At 39.4% G+C, this 20,365-nt stretch overlaps 1 protein-coding gene across 7 annotated transcripts in view; it reads right to left on the reverse strand.

The window, feature by feature from the left end:
- CNTLN (centlein) overlaps positions 1-20,365 on the reverse strand; it is a 352,032-nt gene that overhangs the window by 206,343 nt on the left and 125,324 nt on the right. For all 7 annotated transcript variants that reach the window (XM_054519817.2, XM_024252705.3, XM_024252704.3 and 4 more), the window contains one exon: positions 8,319-8,481. In XM_054519817.2, coding sequence (XP_054375792.2) covers positions 8,319-8,481 — 163 coding nt within the window. The remainder of the gene's footprint in view (positions 1-8,318; positions 8,482-20,365) is intronic.

Here is a 20,365-nt window from a genome sequence, read left to right on the forward strand (position 1 = left end):
GGTACAGGCATGATGCTAGGGTATGGTCAGGATTGAGGACCAATTTACTGGCCACTAGTGCCAAGGATGTGGTATACCCCACTCTTGGGTGTCACATCTTGGGACCTTCTTCCACAAATATAAGGCTTTAGGCCGATTCATTCATGGAAGAAGGCTCTATTTTAATTTACTTCCTGTCGTCTAACTTCTGCCTTGCTTCATAAAATAGAGGACCGGTCGGGCACGTTGGCTCACACCCGTAATCCTAGCACTTTGGGAGACCAAGGCTGGCGGATCACCTGACGACAGGAGTTCAAGACCAGCCTGACCAACATGAAGAAACCCTGTCTCTACTAAAAATACAAAATTAGCCAGGCATGGTGGCGCATGCCTGTAATCCCAGCTACTCGGGAGGCTGAGGCAGGAGAATCACTTGAACCCAGGAGGCAGAGGTTGCAGTCAGCTAAGATCGTGCCATTGCACTCCAGCCTGGGCAACAGGGCGAGATTCAAACTCAAAAAACAAAATAGACGACTAATAGTGCTCTTCTTGTGTTCTCTACTTTGCTCTCTCTGACATGCAGTTTAAGCAGTTGCATTCCTATTCAGAAGTTGCCCTGACTTGATGTGATATGACTAGGTGGGTAAGACTACACTGGGAAAAACTCTATGTCTTGCACTGAATATCCATCCTTCCAAGCAGCAGGTGAAAAAGAACTGAGAAAGCCCAGAACAAATTAGGTCAGCTTTGCTCTAGGTTTTGGGACAAACTCTTATCTTATTCCTTAGCTTACTCCAAATATACATCTCCTACTTGCCTGTCTTCTTTGTTGGCTGACTGGATTTCATGTGTTTAATAGTAATGAGATCACTCAGTTGTGAACTTAGAGTACAAGAAGCAAAGATAGTCCTCCAGCCATTTTCAACTCTAGGCCTCGGTCCAGCAGTAAACTTGGTTAAAATAGCCTTCAATAAGGTTAAATCTAGCTTTATTTCAAAAGTGTGTTTTGGTGACAAGACCTCAGGGTAATAAAATGTTTAATTCTCTAAGAGATCCTGCAAGAAAGCAAAAGCTTAGGATGTTCCAGTGCCCTGGGTAGATTCCATCTTATTCTCATTCCATTAATAAGAGTAGAGTTTTTTTTAAAAAAAAAAACAAAAACAGTGCTCAAGTGAGTAAATTAGGCAATATGATAAATTCATTCATCTGCATTGCTTTAGGCATACTGAGTTATCTTTTTCCCTATTAGCAATAAGATTCCTTACAACAGTTTTCAGAGAGTCTCTTTTCTCTATAACTTCTTTCCTCTAATAATCCAAAAAGCTCCAATGGATCAGAATTTTTTTGTAAGATTCTGGCCTATAAAAATGTAACCACATATTACATTATGTGCTTTAGAAGTATCAATCATTATAATTCATAAGCAATATACTATCCTTACTATTCTTCATGCTATTTCCTGTTGAAGAAATTAAGTGAAAAAGGTTAAAAGGATCTCCAGGTGACAGAAAGCAAGTTAGAAATAAGACCTCAACTTCCAACTCCTTTAATTTTCAGGGGTTTAGGCTGAAGAGCTCCTTTTCGAATATTTTATTAATGTTAAATAAGTAAATGATATTTTATATATCTTAACAATTTTGAAAATGTATATGCTCTGTTATCCAATGATACTAATTTAAGAATTGAAATCATCCAAATCTAGTAAATACACTACAGCATTCCCTCATTATCCACAATATTGTTTCCAGGACCCAAGTGAATAAAAAAAATCTGCAAATGCACAAGTCCCTTATATAAAATGGCACAGTATTTGCTTATAACCTATGTACATCCTCCTGTATACTTTAAACCATCTCTGGATTACTTATAAGATGGAATCCACCCAGTGTTTACAATGTAAACACTATGTAAATAGTTGTTATACTCTTTCTCATATTAATTTTTATTGTTGTATTGCTATTTTTCATTCTTTTCCCAAATATTTTCAATTCATGGTTGGTTGAATCTATGAATGGGGATATGCCCTATGGATACAGAGTGCCAACTGTATTTGCAACACTGACTGAAACATAAATTCTTCACGTGAAAACTGTACTATTTATAGCCAAAAATGACAACACTAATTTAACATGTAATTTAATATGCTAACTCCTTATTTTCCTAGTTAATAGTTTGAGTAATATTGTCACTAAATAGACCAAAAAGTTATAAAATACATGTTAATACCCCAACCATGTTTGATGGTCTAGAAATCATAAATGCTGATATAATTCCCTATCAATATTTAAATCATACACATATATAAATGATGTGCAGATATAAAAATATTAAAAATTGTATGAATGGCTACATGCTCAGAGGAAGAGAACACATTAGATTACTTTTATTTATCTTGATAGGTGTTTTTCTCCTAGAAAAGCCTTCCACACTATATGATTGGTAGACTTGTATATGAGACTGATGATTTGTTACGGAGAGCTCTGGAACAATATGACTCACCTCTGTGCTCAAAACTTTTTTCAATTTTCTTTCTTCACCTTTGTCTCCCCTCCTCAATTCCCACATCCTACCACTTGGGACAACTGTTTTCATCTTTTCAGATAATTAAACAGATATTATGATACAGATCTACTTAATAAATGAGAGAAAGAACGGGTAATGTAAGGGCAAGAAAAAGGGGTGAAGAATTGAGAGAAAGAAAACAGAGGAAACAAACTTCATTAGAAACAGTAAACTAAGATCTGATTCTTAAAGAAGTTTAATAAGAATTGAAGACAAATTGCTAGTGTAATATTTTTAATTCAACTCACCTGAGTCTTAGAGCTAAATCACAATTATTATTCGAAAATATTAAAATGAATATATGTGAAAATATGTTTGAAATTTTGAATAATTTCATCTCATTATTGCAAGGATTATTAGCCAAATTAGAAAACAATCTAAAAATGCATGTAGACAAGGAATAAAGACAATACATATAATGCTCTAGAATAAGAATGAATAATCTGATATAAATGAACACTAAAGTCTGAACAATAACACACCTGACAAATAAGGCAATGTGATCATTCGCAAATTTTAAAATCCTGCACTACACAACTACTACATTTTTGAGGAGAAAAAAAAAAGCATTAGTAAAAAATCTTCAGAAGCTGAAAAAGTTAAAAAGTGTGATGTAATATCAAGATAAAAGAAACCAAATGGATACAATCAGGAGAAACAATGGCCAGAGAAAAATGATGGAAGCCCTTTTCACAGAGAAAGGTAACTGCTATACTCTGGTCACCAAAAAGAATGCAATGAAATCTTCCGAATAACATTTAACTTAGATATCAGGATAAATATTCCAACATTAGAAATTATTAAGTGTTGAAAAAATTTGGATGAGAATGGATAATGCAAGTTTGTAGAATCTGTTTACTGAGGCTTTTAAGGATAAGACCTCACCTTTCCATTTAAAACTGAACTATACTGTGGGCTTTATAATAAAGTTTAAGAATTGCATTCTGGACCCAAGATTACCTAGATCTGAATTCTACACAGGTAGCTGTTTGACTTTAGACAACACTCTAAGCTTCAGTTACCTGATATACAAACAGGGATAAAAATAACAATACCACATAAGGTTGGTGCGAGGCTTAAACAATAAGGCAAAAGCCCTATTGCCAGTGCCTGATACATAATAAGCTAAAAAATGTTAACTATTATTATTATATGGTTACTAGGAGCAATTTACATTTTTATCTCGATTTACATAATACATTTCTAAAATAATTTGTGTAAATGGAAACTCAGATTCTCCCTGGCTTATAGTACAATTTTACATTCTGTCTTTATAACTGTGATCTAACTGGAAGGACTTCTCACTTGTATTTTGTTTCTCCACATTTTTCACCACTACAGAACCATTCATCCACCCAAAGTCAAACATTAAATGGACTAGAGTAATATTTAAATTAAAATAGAAACATCACCATAAAGTTTTAAAATACAATTATGATTTTTAAATTGCATTATCCAAAGTGGGACATCATAGCATGCAATGTCTCAAGGTTCAGTAACTTAACATTTACTGATCATGTAGTAGGCAGGTCCCCTTAGAATCCATGACCCCCATACATTCTTATTATGGGATAATTTTAAAAGGATATGTTATGTACGAACTAATTAAAAGTGAACTGGGCCAGGCGCAGTGGCTCACACCTATAATCCCAGCACTTTGGGAGGTTGAAGCGGATGGATCCCCTGAGGTAAGGAGTTCGAGACCAGCCTAGTCAACATGGTGAAACTCAGTCTCTACCGAAAAGTACAAAAATTAGCTGAGTGTGGTGGCACGCGCCTGTAGTCCCAGCTACTGGGGAGGCTAAGGTGGGGGAATTGCTTGAAGCCTGGGAGGCGGAGGTTGCAGTGAGTCGAGATCGTGCCACTGCACTCCAGCCTAGGCAACAGAGTGAGACACTGTCAAAAAAAAAAGTGAATTGCATATGGTTAATATGATGTTATAGCTTCATAAAAGGAAGTCTCCCTGGGTGGATAGGTCAGAGAGAGAGTGTGTGTGTGTGTGTGTGTGTGTGTGTGTGTGTGTACATATGTGTAGTCAGTACACTATAATGAATAGTAATAGTCTGAACTGACAAAGAAATGTTTATTGCAGCTTTATTTACAATAGTAAAACAAATAACATATATAAACAACACTAGAAAAATAATTAAATTATATGACCATCTAAAATAGTTATATGTTATGATTTTTAAAAATATAATGTTAAAGTGAAAAATATTAGTGTGCTAACAGATATGTTAAGATGCATTTTTAAAACTGAAACATTCAAAATGTTCACAGTATTTGCCTCTGGGAGATGGAATTATAAAACACTTTGTTTTTTTAAAATAACTACATATAGCCACCAAAACAATTGTAATGTCTACTAACTGTAGACAAAATTTATAAAGAATAAATAAATAATAAGAATATTTTCAAATTGAGTCTAGTTGAGGATACTAATGAAAACTGTATGAACAACTACAAGCATCTAAAACAACTTCAAAATTAAAATATTACAGTGGGAGGTACAATTTCAAAGTGAGAATCAACTTAAGTATCAGTGAAGCCCCCAATCCCACACTCCCCAAGGTAATGTGTGAGAAACAAAAATAAAAGAAAAATGAAATTCAATCTAGAGAAAGAAATGACAAAAAACAGACTAAACACAAGGAAAAGTAAGCCAATTATTTTAGGTTTGCACATCTCAGTTTGTTCTCTTTTATTTTTATTCTGCCTCAATACTATTCACAAACACAACATACCCCCATCATTTACATCTCTCATTTTCTACAGTGATTCTTGGAAGGGATAAACATAATCCTAGAAGAAAAGTGTTTAAGGTTTCAAAATGTACCCCAGATCACAATTTAGGTTACAGCAAGTTCACCAAATAGGGGCATACAAGCTCTACTTCTCCAAATTTAGTAAAGACATACACTAGGGAATTTATGGTTTGAACTAGAGTTCATTTGGAAAAGTTATCAGAAATTAATTTGTCTCTTTGATATCTTATCTTCTCAGCAAAGTATTACTGGTATGACACCATCAAGGAGAGCTTTCTTTATCCTTAGTCTTGGAACAGGCCCCCAGTTATGCTCCCATATTTCCCTCTACTACTATTACAACATACATCATTCTTTTCTTGCTTCTACCATTTAATGTCTGCTATCAACTAATTTTAAACTTTAAGAGTTGTAGAATAAAGGAAGTAAAATGGTATCTACGCAGACAACTGGGCAGGAAAGCTTTCAGGCACTGGAAGAAAGTATACCTTGAAAGGTTAAATACCTGTTATGTTCAAGGAATAAAAACATGGTTTGTGTTGCTGGAGTGAATAAGAAGAGAAGGCAAAGATGAGATCAGAGAGGTAATGTAGAGTCGGAACATGTAGGGTCCCACAGGTTGTAGTAAGAACTTAGGTTTTTTATTTTTAATGGCCTGGGAAACCACTGGAGGGACTTGAAGAGAGCAGTGATCTGATTTGACTCACAAAGTTTTGGCAATAATATCCTGGCACCTATGTCAAAAGGCTTAAGATCAGAACAAAGAAACTGGCAAGTACTGCAATAATCCAGGTAATATGTGATAGTGGCCTGGACAGAATGGTGACAGCAAGGGTGGTGGGAAGTAGTCGAATTCTGCACCTGTACTGAAAATATAAAAGGCAATAGCTTTGTTTTGAACACGTTCAGTATGAGATGCCCATTAGGCATCCAAGTGAAGAGATATTAAGTAGGCAATTAGATATACTCTTTCCTAGAGTATACCGAAGAGATCCAAGGTAGATAAACAAATTTACAAATTTGGGAATCATCAGCCTGTAGACACAGGTAGAGCATCCAAATCAAAAAATCTGAAATGCTCCAAAATCCAAAACATTTTTGAGCACCAGTATGATGCTCAAAGGAAATACTCATTGGAGCATTTCAGATTTCAATTTTTCAGATTTGGGATGCTCAGCCAGTAAATGTAATGCAAATATTCTAAAATCTCAAAAGCTCAAAATGTGAAACACTTCAGGTTTCAGGTTCCAAGCATTTCAGATAAGGGATATTCAACCTGCAATATAATTTTGAAAGTCAAGGTGATTAGATAAAATCACCTAAGGTGTAAGTATAAACAGAAAAAAAAGGGAGAGATCCTAAGAGTGAGGCCTGGGACATTTTAACACTTTACAGGACATAGAGACTGAGTAGGACCAGAAAGAAATTAAAAAGGGACAGCTAGAAACTGAAGGAAGAAAACCATCCAATTATAGCACAATGGAAGCCAAGAGGGGAAAAAAAAAATGGTTCAAGCAACAGAAAAAAAATGTTTCAAGCAACAGAAAGTCATCAATGGGGGAAAAAGAGAAAACAATTAATTAGTATTAAAAACAATTAACAAGTATTAATAAAGTACAGTGTTTCAAATCATTTTAGCAATGGAACCTGCTTTAGAAACAAAAAACACAGTGGGCAATGCCACCCCATAAAACAAAAAGGCAGCACTGCTCTAGCTGAAGTGGAAGACTGTATCTTTCTGCTTGCTATCATCTAGGTCCTTGGGAAAACACAAAGGGAACACAAAACACACACTGAAAACCACTGTTAAAAAGCATCATTTAAAAATATGTGTTTAAGTTTTAAGGTAATTTATTTCATGTTAATTAAAGACATTGGATTTTCACAGTGATTTTTTAGAAAAGTAAGATCAAAAGTAAAAATCCAATAATTCTAGAGGGATAATATGAAAAGTATTATTTAACCTCTCTAAGCCTCACTTGCCTCAACTACTATCATTAAATGAGAATAACACTATATAAACTACATTATTTATTTAAATAATTTAGCACACTACACAAAACATATGAATAACTCAGTAAAGGTTTGTTGTTTTTTTTTTTTTTGAGACGTTGTCTCGCCCTGTTGCCAGGCTAGAGTGCAATGGTGCAATCTTGGCTCACTGCAACCTCCGCCTCCCAGGTTCAAGTGATTCTCCTGCCTCAGCCTCCCAAGTAGCTGGGACTACAGGCATGAACCACCATGCTCAGCTAACTTTTTGTATTTTTAGTAGAAACAGGGTTTCATCATGTTGGCCAGGATTGTCTCGATCTCTTGACCTTGTGATTCGCCCGCCTCGGCCTCCCAAAGTGCTGGGATTACAGGCGTGAGCCACCATGCCCAGCCAATAAAGGTATTTTTTTTTTAATTAGTAGATTAAATTATTGCTGCTGCTGAGTCAGTTAGCACACCTAAATACTTGGGTAAACCTTCTTGAAAGGCTCCTAAAACAACTGTAAAGTAAAAGACTACTGAACAGAAACACACAAAATAAACACAGAAAAATCCTGGAAAATATTGATCCTAAAGACCTCCTCAGCAATCCCCTTTGTATTTGTGAAGATTTGCCCAAAAATAATGTACAAATTTTACAATGAAAGTCTGCCATACTTGACAAAATAATTTCTTGTAATAGCAGGCCGAGGAATTCCATTCCCCAAATCCTCTCCAGTTTTGAGACTATACTCCTAGTATGTTTCACAGAAGCTGTCTGAATGCCAATTTATAAAAATAATACCCTATAGAGTAAATTTGTATCTATATTTTAAGTGATTCAGCTCTAATTACCATAAAGAAAATTCAAAAAATTTTAAATGTTACCAAATTGAACCATCCTTCACTTCTAAATTTTGAGGAAACATATGTAAAAGGAAGTAATAATTAAATGCTGAAATTTGAAAAAATCTGAATTCTATATATGTTCATAAGTTCATACATAAACATTTACATCTTTATTACAGAATAAAAGCATACTTTTTGATATGATATACTTTCAGCTGTGTGAACATCTTCCTGATTTCTCAGTACTTTTTGTGTGTCCATATTGAGAACCTGAAGCTGCTGGATCAGCTCTGCTTGCTGGGCTGTATGTGTACTGTTCTGTTTGTAAAGATTCTGCAGCTCCTGCAGTTCCTTCCTGTGCAAATCAAGCAATAAATAGAGAAAATTATGGATAAAGATCATCTCAGTTAAATAATTGTGTTCATCTAAGGTTACAGATTGGCATCCTATTTTGCATCTGTTATTTGTACTGCAGGCAAACTTTTTAATAAAAGAAATAATGACATATTGAATATTTATCACATACACACAGAAAGTATTGATACAATGACTATGACTTTCAAAGCCAGATACATATTAATTTTCTTTTGTAGCTTTATAGTAATAAAAACCATGGATATACATACTACAACCTTTTATTTAAATTAAGTAAACACTTCAGTTTCAAGAATTAACAAGTGGTAAGGTCAACTATAGTTATTAGACAGTTTTGAACAAAGGGTACGTCAACCTTTCATTTTATATTACTATACAGAACTTTAAATATATTAAAAAGAATCCCAAAGGGCAAACTTAAGTTTTCAAACCAAAGTTCCTTAAAACACAACTGCCAATTCTAGTTTGTAACCTCAGAGTCCTGGGCTGGGATTCTTGTGACTCCTCTAACTCAGCTTGAATGAACTGATGAGGTAAAAAAGTCAGAAAGTCCCAAGAAAAATCCAGTCCTTCGAACCTACCCAGGATGAAACTGATAAGCAGGAGGACAAATGAACTCGTGGTGGTAATGATGGCACTAAGAGTCTAGGAGAACTACACCGTTGAGATAGAGGTTTCCAGATTGCTGTGGTTGTGAATCCTGTGTGATACAGATTATACAAACTGGGAATTCTTTTGTATATTTAATTTGAACAGAGAAATATTTATAAAGCATTATTACATCAAAATACACTATAAACAGTAGTCTCTTAGTATCTATGGGAGAATGGTTTCAAGACCCACTATGAATATGAAAATTTACAGATGCTCAAGTCCTTATATAAAATGATGTAGTTTTGCATATAATCTATGCACATCCAAACACTTCATCTCTAGATTACTTATAATACCTAACACAAAGTACATGCTATGCAGATAATGTTATACTGTATTGTTTAGGGAATAAAGACAAGAAAAAAGTCTGTACACGTTCAGTACAGATGCAACCACTACATTTTTCTTCGCCTGATATTTTCAATCCGTGATTGGTTGAATCCATGGATATGGAATCCATGGGTATGAAAGGCTGATTGTACTTATATAATATTTTGAAGATTGTATTTCTTAATGGAACTTACTTTTACCTATAACTTTAAACTAGTCATTCATTCACATAAAATAAGTCTTAAAAGAAAGAAGGAATAAAAGAGATACGGAGACAGTTGTTGAACATGGATGAAAATTAGTATGGGAGCAAGGAGTTCTGCTCCTTAGAGATTTAGAACATTAATGTTCTCAAACCACAACTACAACCCCTGCATCCATACAGATACATGGATATACACCATTTTCCTGTAACAATTCAAAAAACTGAAACATGCAGAAAATAGCAGTCCAAAACGGGGAAGGGGAGAGAAGAGAACCAATAATGGCACAATGCCTTCAGGAAATGTAATACAAGAGGAGGGGAAAAAAGACCCATAGTAATCATGCATGATCATTACTGCCATTTTTCACTAATAACATTAGCAAAAATTATCAAAGGAAATACGCAACAGGGCAGGAGAAAATTCCATCATAATTAAGATATGTTAGCTGGGAGGCCTAAAAAAATGTCACATTTAGAAAAGAGACATGATGAAGATAAAACATATCATCTTTCAATACAGTGTTAAAACATAACAAATTTATTTATATTCCCATGTTAGGAGACATCTGGTATTTCTTAATGAGAAGGCCCGAATCCGTAGCTGGTCTGCATTTAAGGACAATGTACAACAAAATATATATCTCTTTAGTCAAAAGAAACACACTAGGCAGGGGGAGATGGCTCACACCTGTAATCCCAGCACTTTGGAGGCCGAGGCAGGTGGATCACCTGAGGTAGGTGGATCGCCTGAGGTCAGGAGTTCGAGACCAGCCTGACCAATAGTGAAACCCTGTCTCTACTAAAATTACAAAAATTAGCTGGGCGTGGTAGCATGCACCTGTAGTTCCAGCTACTCAAGAGGCTGAGGCAGAGGAATCACTTGAACCTAGCCGAGATCACACCACCCCACTCCAACCTGGGTGACAGAGCCAGACTCCGTCTAAAACACACACACACACACACACACACACACACACTCTCTCTCTCTCTCTCACTGAAGAGTAGGGAGATGCTCATACTATTATGACCCTTTGCAAATCAAAAATCAACCTGGGAAAAAGCACATTTTTCTCTACCACCTCATGCTATTTTCTGGGAATGCTCTCAATAAGTGGAATTGAAGCATAATCTTATACTATGTAGATATGTTTATTTCTATCTCCCCACACAACCCTCAGAAAAGTACAAGTGATGGTATGTACACCAATGTTGCAAATACAAAAAGCAAGCAAAGCTCACACAACTCACACATCTGAATCAGCGAAAAGCACTGAATTTGTCCAGACCTTTCCTCATTTGAAAATAAGTAAAGAAAAACAGGGCGGGCCAAGATGGCCGACTAGAAACAGCGGTGGTCGGAGGCCCCCCCCACCAAGAAGAACGAAAACAATGAGTGAATCCTGCACCGGCAACTGAGGTATCCAAGTTCTGATTGGGATTGACTAGGCAGCTGGCACAACCCATAGAGAGCAAGGAAAAGCAGGGTGGTGCGATGGCCCACCTGGGAGCTACACAGAGTAACAGGAGCTCCTACCACCAGCCAAGGGAAATGGTGAGTGATCCACCTACTGAGAGGTGACAGTGTGCTGGCAGCCCTAGCAGCCCTGACTCGCTCTCGGCGCCTCCTCGGCCTCAGCGCCCACTCTGGCTGTGCTTGAGGAGCCCTTCAGCCTGCCGCTGTACTGTGGGAGCCCCTTTCTGGGCTAGCCGAGGCCGGAGCCGGCTCCCTCAGCTTGCGGGGAGGTGTGGAGGGAGAGGCGCAGGTGGGAACTGGGGCTGCGCGCAGCGCTTGCGGGCCAGCTAGAGTTCCGGGTGGGCGTGGGCTTGGCGAGCCTGCACTCAGAGAGGCCGGCTAGGCCCGCCAGCTGGGCAGTGAGGGGCTTAGCACCCAGGCCAACAGCCGCAGATGGTGCGCCAGGTCCCCCAGCAGTGCTGGCCCACCAGCGCTGCTCTGGATTTCTGGCCGCGCTTTAGCTGCCTCCCCGCCGGGCAGGGCTCGGGACCTGCAGCCCACCATGCCCGAGCCTCCCCCGCCCTTCCCCCACTCCTCCCGCCCTCCCCCCACTCCTCCCGCCCTCCCCCCACTCCTCCCGCCCTCCCCCCACTCCTCCCGCCCTCCCCCCACTCCCCCCGCCCTCCCCCACTCCCCCCCACTCCCCTTCCCCCTACTCCCCTCCCCCACTCCCCCTCCCCCACTCCCCCTCTCTCCACCCCCCCCCCGCCCTCCCCCCATTCCCCCCGCCGTGGGCTCCTGCACAGCCCGAGCCTCCCCCACGAGTGCTGCCCCCTGCTCCATGGCAGCCAGTCCCATCTACCTCCAAGGGCTGAGGAGTGCTGGTGGAGGGCGCAGGACTGGCAGGCAGCTCCACCTGCGACCCCTGTGTGGTATCCACTGGGTGAAGCTAGCTGGGCTCCTGAGTCTAGTGGGGACTTGGAGAACCTTTATGTCTAGCTAAGGGATTGTAAATACACCAATCAGCACTCTGTATCTAGCTCAAGGTTTGTGAACACACCAATCACCACCCTGTGTCTAGCTCAGGGTTTGTGGATGCATCAATCAGCACTCTGTATCTAGCTAATCTAGTGGGGACTTGGAGAACTTTTGTGTCTAGCTCAGGGATTGTAAACGCACCAATCAGCACCCTGTCGAAATGGACCAATCAGCTCTGTGTAAAACCAATCAGCTCTCTGTAAAGTGGACCAATCAGCAGGATGTGGGTGGGGCCAGATAAGACAATAAAAGCAGGCTGCCAGAGCCAGCAGTGGCAACCCCCTTGGGTCCCCTTCCACACTGTGGAAGCTTTGTTCTTTCACTCTTTGCAATAAATCTTGCTGCTGCTCACTCTTTGGATCCACACTGCCTTTATGAGCTGTAACACTCGAAGGTCTGCAGCTTCACTCCTGAAGCCAGCGAAACCATCAATCCACCAGAAGGAAGAAACTCCGAACACATCCAAACATCAGAAGGAACAAACTCTGGACACGCCGCCTTTAAGAACCGTAACACTCAGCACAAGGGTCTGTGGCTTCATTCTTGAAGTCAGTGAGACCAAGAACCCACCAATTCTGGACACACTACCCTGCCTGGGAAACCACGCTTTTTCCACAGATCCATGCTACCCACAGATCAGGACATCCCCCAATGAGCCCATGCCACCAGGGCCTTGGGTCCCAAGTGCAGAGCTATCCAGATTCTTGGCAGCCTCTTGGTGGCCTCTCAGCAGCCAATGGGTTGGCAACTACCTACGACTACCAACTTCCTAGTGGAAGGGGTGGTCATCATCACCACCCTGCCTTTTGCCTAAGATGCCTGAGTTCCCGGGGAGTAGGGGCAAGGGGTGGCAGCCATCACTGCAGCTCCAGTCTACCAATTTTCCCCTGCCAGTGCCAGGAAGACTAGATGGTTTGGACCCAGACGGAATTCCCCACAGCACTCACAGTGGCTATGGCTATGGCAGATCATGGCCAGACTGCCTCTTCAGGTGGAACCCTAACTCATCCCTCCTCACTGGGTGGGGCCTTCCTGCAGGAATTTCAGTAACTGCAGCCAGGGGTTTAGGGACAGAACTCTGATGTCCCTGGGACTGAGCCTCTAGTGGGAGAGGCAGCCACAGTATTCACAGATTAGCAGACTTAGACTTTCCCCCTGCCAGCTCTAAGGAATCCAGGCAGTCCAGATGATTGGGATTCCCCACAGCACAGCACACCCGCTCCGCCAAGGGGCAGCCAGAATGCCTCATTAAGCAGGTCCCAGATCCCCTGCCTCCAGACTGGGTAAGACCCCCAACAGGGGTCGCCAAACAACTTATACAGGAGCATTCCTGTTGGCATCAGGTTGGTGCCCCTCTGGGACGAAGATCCCAGCCAGAGGAAGTAGCAGGCAGCCATCTTTGCTATTCTGCATCTTCCACTGTTGATACCTGCAGGTGCAGAAGGGACCCAAGTGAATAGGGTCTGGAGTGACCCCCAGCAAACCACAGCAGCCCTACGGAAGAGAGGCCCAAATATTAAAAGAAAAACAAACAGAAAGCAACAACAATAACAGCATCAACAAAAAGGTCCTCGCAAACTGAAAGATCAAAGCTAGATAAACTCACAAAGATGAGAAAGAATCAAGGAAAAAACAATGAAAACTCGAAAAGCCAAAGTGCCTCTTCTCCATATGATCATAATACCTCTCCAGGAAGAGCACAGAACTGGGCAGAGGTGGAGATGGATGAACTGACACAAGTAGGCCTCAGAAGGTGGGTAACAACGAACTTAGCTAAGCTAAAGGAGCATGTTCTAACCCAATACAAAGAAGCTAAGAACCATGATAAAACATTACAGGAGCTGTTAACCAGAATAATTACTTTGAAAGGAACATAAATAACCTAATGGAGTTGAAAAACACAACCTGAGAACATCACAATGCAACCATAAGTATCAACAGCCAAATTGACCAAGCAGAGGAAAGAATTTCAGAGCTTAAAGACTCTCTTGCTGAAATAAGACAGGCAGACAAGATGAGAGAAAAAAGAATGAAAAGAAACAAACAAAACCTCCATGAACTTTGGGATTATGTAAAAAGACCGAACCTATGACTGACTGGGATACCTGAAAGAGATGGGGAGAACAGAACCAAGGTGGAAAACATACTTCAGGATATCATCTAGGAAAACTTCCCTAACCTAACAAGATAGGCCAACATTCAAATTCATGAAATCCAAAGAACCCCAGTAAGATACTCCATGAGATGATCAGCCCTAACACACATAATCATCAAATTCACCAAGGTCAAAATGAAGGGAAAAAATGTTAACAACAGCCAGAGAGAAAGGGGAGATCACCTACAAAGGGAAACCCATTAGACTAACAGCAAACTTCTCAGCAGAAACCCTACAAGCGAGAAGAGATTGGGGGCCAATATTCAATATTCTTAAAGAAAAGGATTTCCAACCCAAAATTTCATATCCAGTCAAACTAAGCTTCATAAGCTAAGGAAAAATAAAATCCTTTTCAGAGAAGCAAATGCTGAGGGAATTAGTCACCACCAGGCCTACCTTGCAAGAGCTCCTGAAGGAAGCACTAAATATAGAAAGGAAAAACCACTACTAGCCACTGCAAAAACACACTGAAGTACAAAGACCAATGACACTATAAAGCAACTACATTACCAAGTCTGATAAATAACCAGCTACCATCATAACAGGATCAAATTCACAGACAACAATATTAACCTTAAATGTAAATAGGCTAAATGTCCCAATTAAAAGACACAGAATGGGAAGCTGGATAGAGTCAAGACTCATCAATGTGCTGGATTTAAGAGACCCATCTCACGTGCAAAGACACACATAGGCTCAAAATAATGGAATGGAGGAAAATATACCAAGCAAATGGAAAGCAGAAAAAAGCAGGGGCTGCAATCCTAGTTTCTGACAAAATAGACTTTAAACCAACAGAGATCAAAAAAGACAAAGAGGGGCATTACATAATGGTAAAGGGTTCAATTCAATGAGAACTGCTAACTATCCTAAATATATATGCACCTAATACAGGAGCACCCAGATTCATAAAACAAGTTCTTAGAGACCTACAAAGACACTTAGACTCCCACACAATAATAGTGGGAGACTTTTAACACCCCACTGTCAATATTAGACAGATCACCAAGACAAAATTAACAAGGATATTCAGGACGTGAACTCAGCTCAGGATCAAGTGGACCTGAAAAATATCTACAGAACTCTCCACTCAAAAACAACAGAATATATATTCTTCTTGGTGACACATAGCACTTACTCTAAAATCAGTCACATACTTGGGAGTAAAACACTCCTCAGCAAATACAAAAGAACTGAAATCATAACAGTATCTCAGAAAACAGCGCAATCAAATTATAACTCAAGATAAAGAAACTCACTCAAACCACACAACTACATGGAAACTGAACAACCTGCTCCTGAATGACTCCTGGGTAAATAATGAAATTAAGGCAGAAATCAAGAAGTTCTTTGAAACCAATGATAACAAAGAGACAACACACAGAGTCTCTGGGATCCAGCTAAAGCAGTGTTAAAAGGGAAATTTATAGCACTAACTGCCCACATCAAAAAGCAAGAAAAATCTCAAGTTGACACCCTAACATCAAAACTAAAAGAAATAGAGAACCAAGAGCAAATAAACCACAACACTAGCAGAAGAAAAGAAATAACCAAGATCAGAGCAGAATTGAAGGAGATACAGACATGAAAAACCCTTCCAAAAAAAAATCAATGAATCCAGAAGCCGGTTTGTTGAAAAAATTAATAAAATGGATAGACTGCAAGCTAGACTAATAAGAAAAGAGAAAAGAATCAAATAGATACAACAAAAAAATGACAAAGGGGATATCACCACTGACCCCACAGATATACAAACAACCTTCAGATAATACTGTAAATACCTCTATGCGAATAAACTAGAAAATCTAGAAGAAACAGATAAATTCCTAGACACATACATCCTCCCAAAACTGAACCAGAGAGAAGCTGAATCCCTGAAGACACCAATAACAAGTTCTGAAGGGGCAGTAACAAAACCCTACCAGCCAAAAAAAAAAGCCCATGACCAATGGATTTACAGCTGAATTCTATCAGAGGTGAAAAGAGGAGCTAGTACCATTCCTTCTGAAACTATTCCAAACAATTGAAAAGGAGGGTCTGCTCCCTAATTCATTTTATGAGGTCAGTATCATCCTGATACCAAACCCTGAGAGATATAACAACAAAAATGAAAACTTCAGGCCAATATCCCTGAACACCGATGCAAAATCCTCAAAAATTAGCGAGGCGTACTGGAAGCGCCTGTAATCCCAGCTACTCAGGAGGCTGAGGCAGGAGAAGTGCTTGAACCTGGGAGGTGGAGGTTGCAGTGAGCCAAGGTCACTCCATTGCACTCCAGCCTGGGCAACAAGAGTGAAACTCTGTCTCAAAAAAACAAACAAACAAAATCCTCAATAAAATACTGGCAAACAGAATACAGCAGCACATTCAAAAAGCTTATCCACCACGATCAAGTCAGCTTCATTCCCAGGATGCAAGGCTGGTTCAACATACACAAATCAATAAATCTAATTCATCACATAAACAGAACTAAAGACAAAAAAACATGATTATCTCAATAGACACAGAACAGGCCTTCAATAAAATTCAACATCCCTTCATGTTAAAAATGCTCAATAAACTAGGTATTGATGGAACATACCTCAAAATAATAAGAGCCATTTATGACAAACCCACAGCCAATATCATACTGAATGGGCAAAAGCTGGAAGCATTTCCCTTGAAAACTAGCACAAGACAAGGATGCTCTCTCTCACCACTTCTATTCAACATAGTATCGGAAGTTCTGGCCAGGGCAGTCAGGCAATACAAAGAAACAAAGAGTATTCAAATGGGAAGAGAAGAAGTCAAGCTGTCTCTGTTTGCAGATGACATGATTCTATATCTAGAAAACCCCATCATCACAGCCCAAAAGCTTTCTAAGCTGATATGCAACTTCAGCAAAGTCTCAGGATACAAAATCAATGTGCAAAAATCACAAGCATTCCCGTACGCTAACAATAGACAAGCAGAGAGCCCAATCATGAATGAACTCCCATTCACAAATGCTACAAAAAGAATAAAATGCCTAGGAATACAGCTAACAAGAGAAGTGAAGGAGTGAAGGACCTCTTTAAGGAGAACTACAAACCACTGCTCAAAGAAATAAGAGAGGGCAAAAACAAATGAAAAAACATTCCATGCTCATGGATAGAAAGAATCAATATCGTGAAAATGGCCATACTGCCCAAAGTAATTTATAGATTCAATGCTATTCCCATTAAACTACCATTAACATTCTTCACAGATTTAGAAAAAACTACGTTAAAATTCATATGGAACCAAAAAAGAGCCCGTATAGCCAAGACAATCCTAAGCAAAAAGCACAAAGCCAGTGGCATCACACTACCCAACTTCAAACAATACTACAGGGCAACAGTAACCAAAACAACACGGTACTGGTACAAAAACAGACACATGAACCAATAGAACAGAATAGAGATCTCAGAAATAAGACCGCACATCTACAACCATCTGATCTTTGACAAACCTGACAAAAACAAGCAATGAGGAAAGGATTCTCTATTTAATAAATGCTGCTGGGAAAACTGGCTAGCCATAAGCAGAAAACTGAAACTGGACCCCTTCCTTATGCCTTATACAAAAATTAATTCAAGATAGGTTAAAGACTCATTAAATGTAAAACCCAAAAGTATAAAAATCCTAGAAGGAAATCTAGTCAAACCATTCAGGTTATAGGCCCGGACAAAGATTTCATGACAAAAACATCAAAAGCAAATGCAACAAAAGCAAAAATGGACAAATGCTATCTAATTAAACTAAAGAGCTTCTGCACAACAAAAGAAACTATCATCAAGTGAACAGGCAACCTACAGAATGGGAGAAAATTTTTGCAATCTATCCATCTGACAAAGGCCTAATATCCAGAATCTACAAGGAACTTAAATTTACAAGAAAAAAAAAACAACCCCGTTAAAAAGTGGGCAAAGGACACAAACAGACACTTCTCAAAAGAAGACATTTATGATGCCAACAAACATATCAAAAAAAGCTCAACATCATTGATTATTAGAGAAATGCAAATCAAAACCACAATAAGATACCATCTCACACCAGTCAGAATGGATATTATTAAGAAGTCAGCCAGGCACGGTGTCTCACTCCTGTAATCCCAGCACTTTGGGCGGCTGAGGTGGGTAGATCACAAGGTCAAGAGATCGAGACCATCCTGGCCAACATGGTGAAACCCTATCTCTATTAAAAATACAAAAACTAGCTGGGCATGGTGGCACACACCTGTAGTCCCAGCTACTCAGGAGGCTGAGGCAGAAGAATTGCTTGAACTGGGGAGGCATAAGTTGCAGTGAGCCGAGATCGCTCCACTGCACTCCAGCCTGGCAACAGAGCAAGACTCGGTCTCAAAACAAACAAAAAAATCAAGGAACAACAGATTCTGGCAAGGCTGTGGAGAAATAGGAACGCTTTTACACTGTTGGTGGGAATGTATATTAGTGCAACCATTGTGGAAGACAGTGTGGCGATTCCTCAAAGACCTAGAACCAGAAACACCATTTGACCCAGCAATCCCATTACTGGGTATATATACCCAAAATAATATAAATCATTCTATTATAAAGATACATACACGTGTTAGGTTCATTGCAGCACTACTCACAATAGCAAAGACATTGAATCAACCCAAATGCCCATCAAAGATCGACTGGATAAAGAAAATGTGGTACATATACAACATGGAATATGATGCAGCCATAAAAAGGAACGAGATCATGTCCTTTGCAGGGACATGGATGGAGCTGGAAGCCATTATCGGCAGCAAACTAACGCAGGAACACAAAACCAAACACTGCATGTAGTGGGAGCTGAACCATGAGAACACATGGATACAGGTAGGGGAACAATACACACTGGGGCCTGTCAGTGGGGAGGGTGGTGTGCAGGGGGAGGGAGAACATCAGGATAAATAGCTAATATATGTGGGGCTTAATACCTAGGTGATAGATTGATAGGTGCTGCAAACCACCATGGCACATATTTACCTATGTAACAAACCTGCACGTCCTGCACGTGTATCCTGGAACTTGAAACAAAATTAATTAAAAAACAAAACAAAACAAGACATCTAAAAGGAATGGGGGTAATAAAATTAAGAAAAATGAAATGTAATTGTGAATACTCAGAGGAAGAGTATACCTCTCAGTAGGAGTAACATAAGAACTTAGAAGAAAAGTGAAGAAAAAGTACAAAAAATAAGCCATTATGCCGCTGTGAAATACCAATAGAAAGCCAAGATGTAAGGACATCTCTGTGAGGGCAGGAACATTTTTTGTTCACTGCTATAAACAGAGCACCTAGGACAGTTCCTGTCTCTTATTAAATATGTGTTGTTGTATGGGACACATCTTATGCATCTTTTGAGATTCAACCTCAGCTAGCTACTAGAATTTTGAGTCCATTTCTCTGCCTCAGCCTACTAATTACTACATCAGCCTACCAAATATATACAGTTCAAATGACTCCATCACGTGAGGATAACCAGCTGCATGCCTAGAGTCTTTTTCTCTGTTTACCATTTCCAGACTGGGATAAACAATGCTACTATACAGGGGATGGTATGAACAACAAACTGGAAGACAAAACACAAAAGGAAACCAGAGAGATAAATTATCTTCTTCTATCTGATGGCTTGCTCTAGGGCACAGTTTCTCAGTTCTTGGGTGGCTAAGTCAGTGACCTGATGTCTTCATGGTTTATCATGAAGCAATGGCCAGAACAACAATGCATTACGTTGAATTACTTTTTATCCTTCCCTGCCTCAGATTCTTGTTCTTTTGCCCACTCTTTACTGGAAGTGAGTCTCCCAAGTAATCAGTATGTAATCCCTGACTCAGGCTCTGTTTACTAGGCTATGTGAAAACAGTTGTTGAATGAATGAAATGAAAAAGATAATAAAAAAGGATTGATACAAAGAAAAAAAATGCCATCATAGCTTTAAATCCATAATGAGAGTAGTTATAAGCAAAATCAAAGTTATGGAACATAAAATTGTTAGGTTCAAACTTGAAAAGTTC

The sequence above is a fragment of the Pongo abelii genome, chromosome 13, assembly GCF_028885655.2.
Source record: "Pongo abelii isolate AG06213 chromosome 13, NHGRI_mPonAbe1-v2.0_pri, whole genome shotgun sequence".
NCBI lineage: Eukaryota > Metazoa > Chordata > Mammalia > Primates > Hominidae > Pongo > Pongo abelii.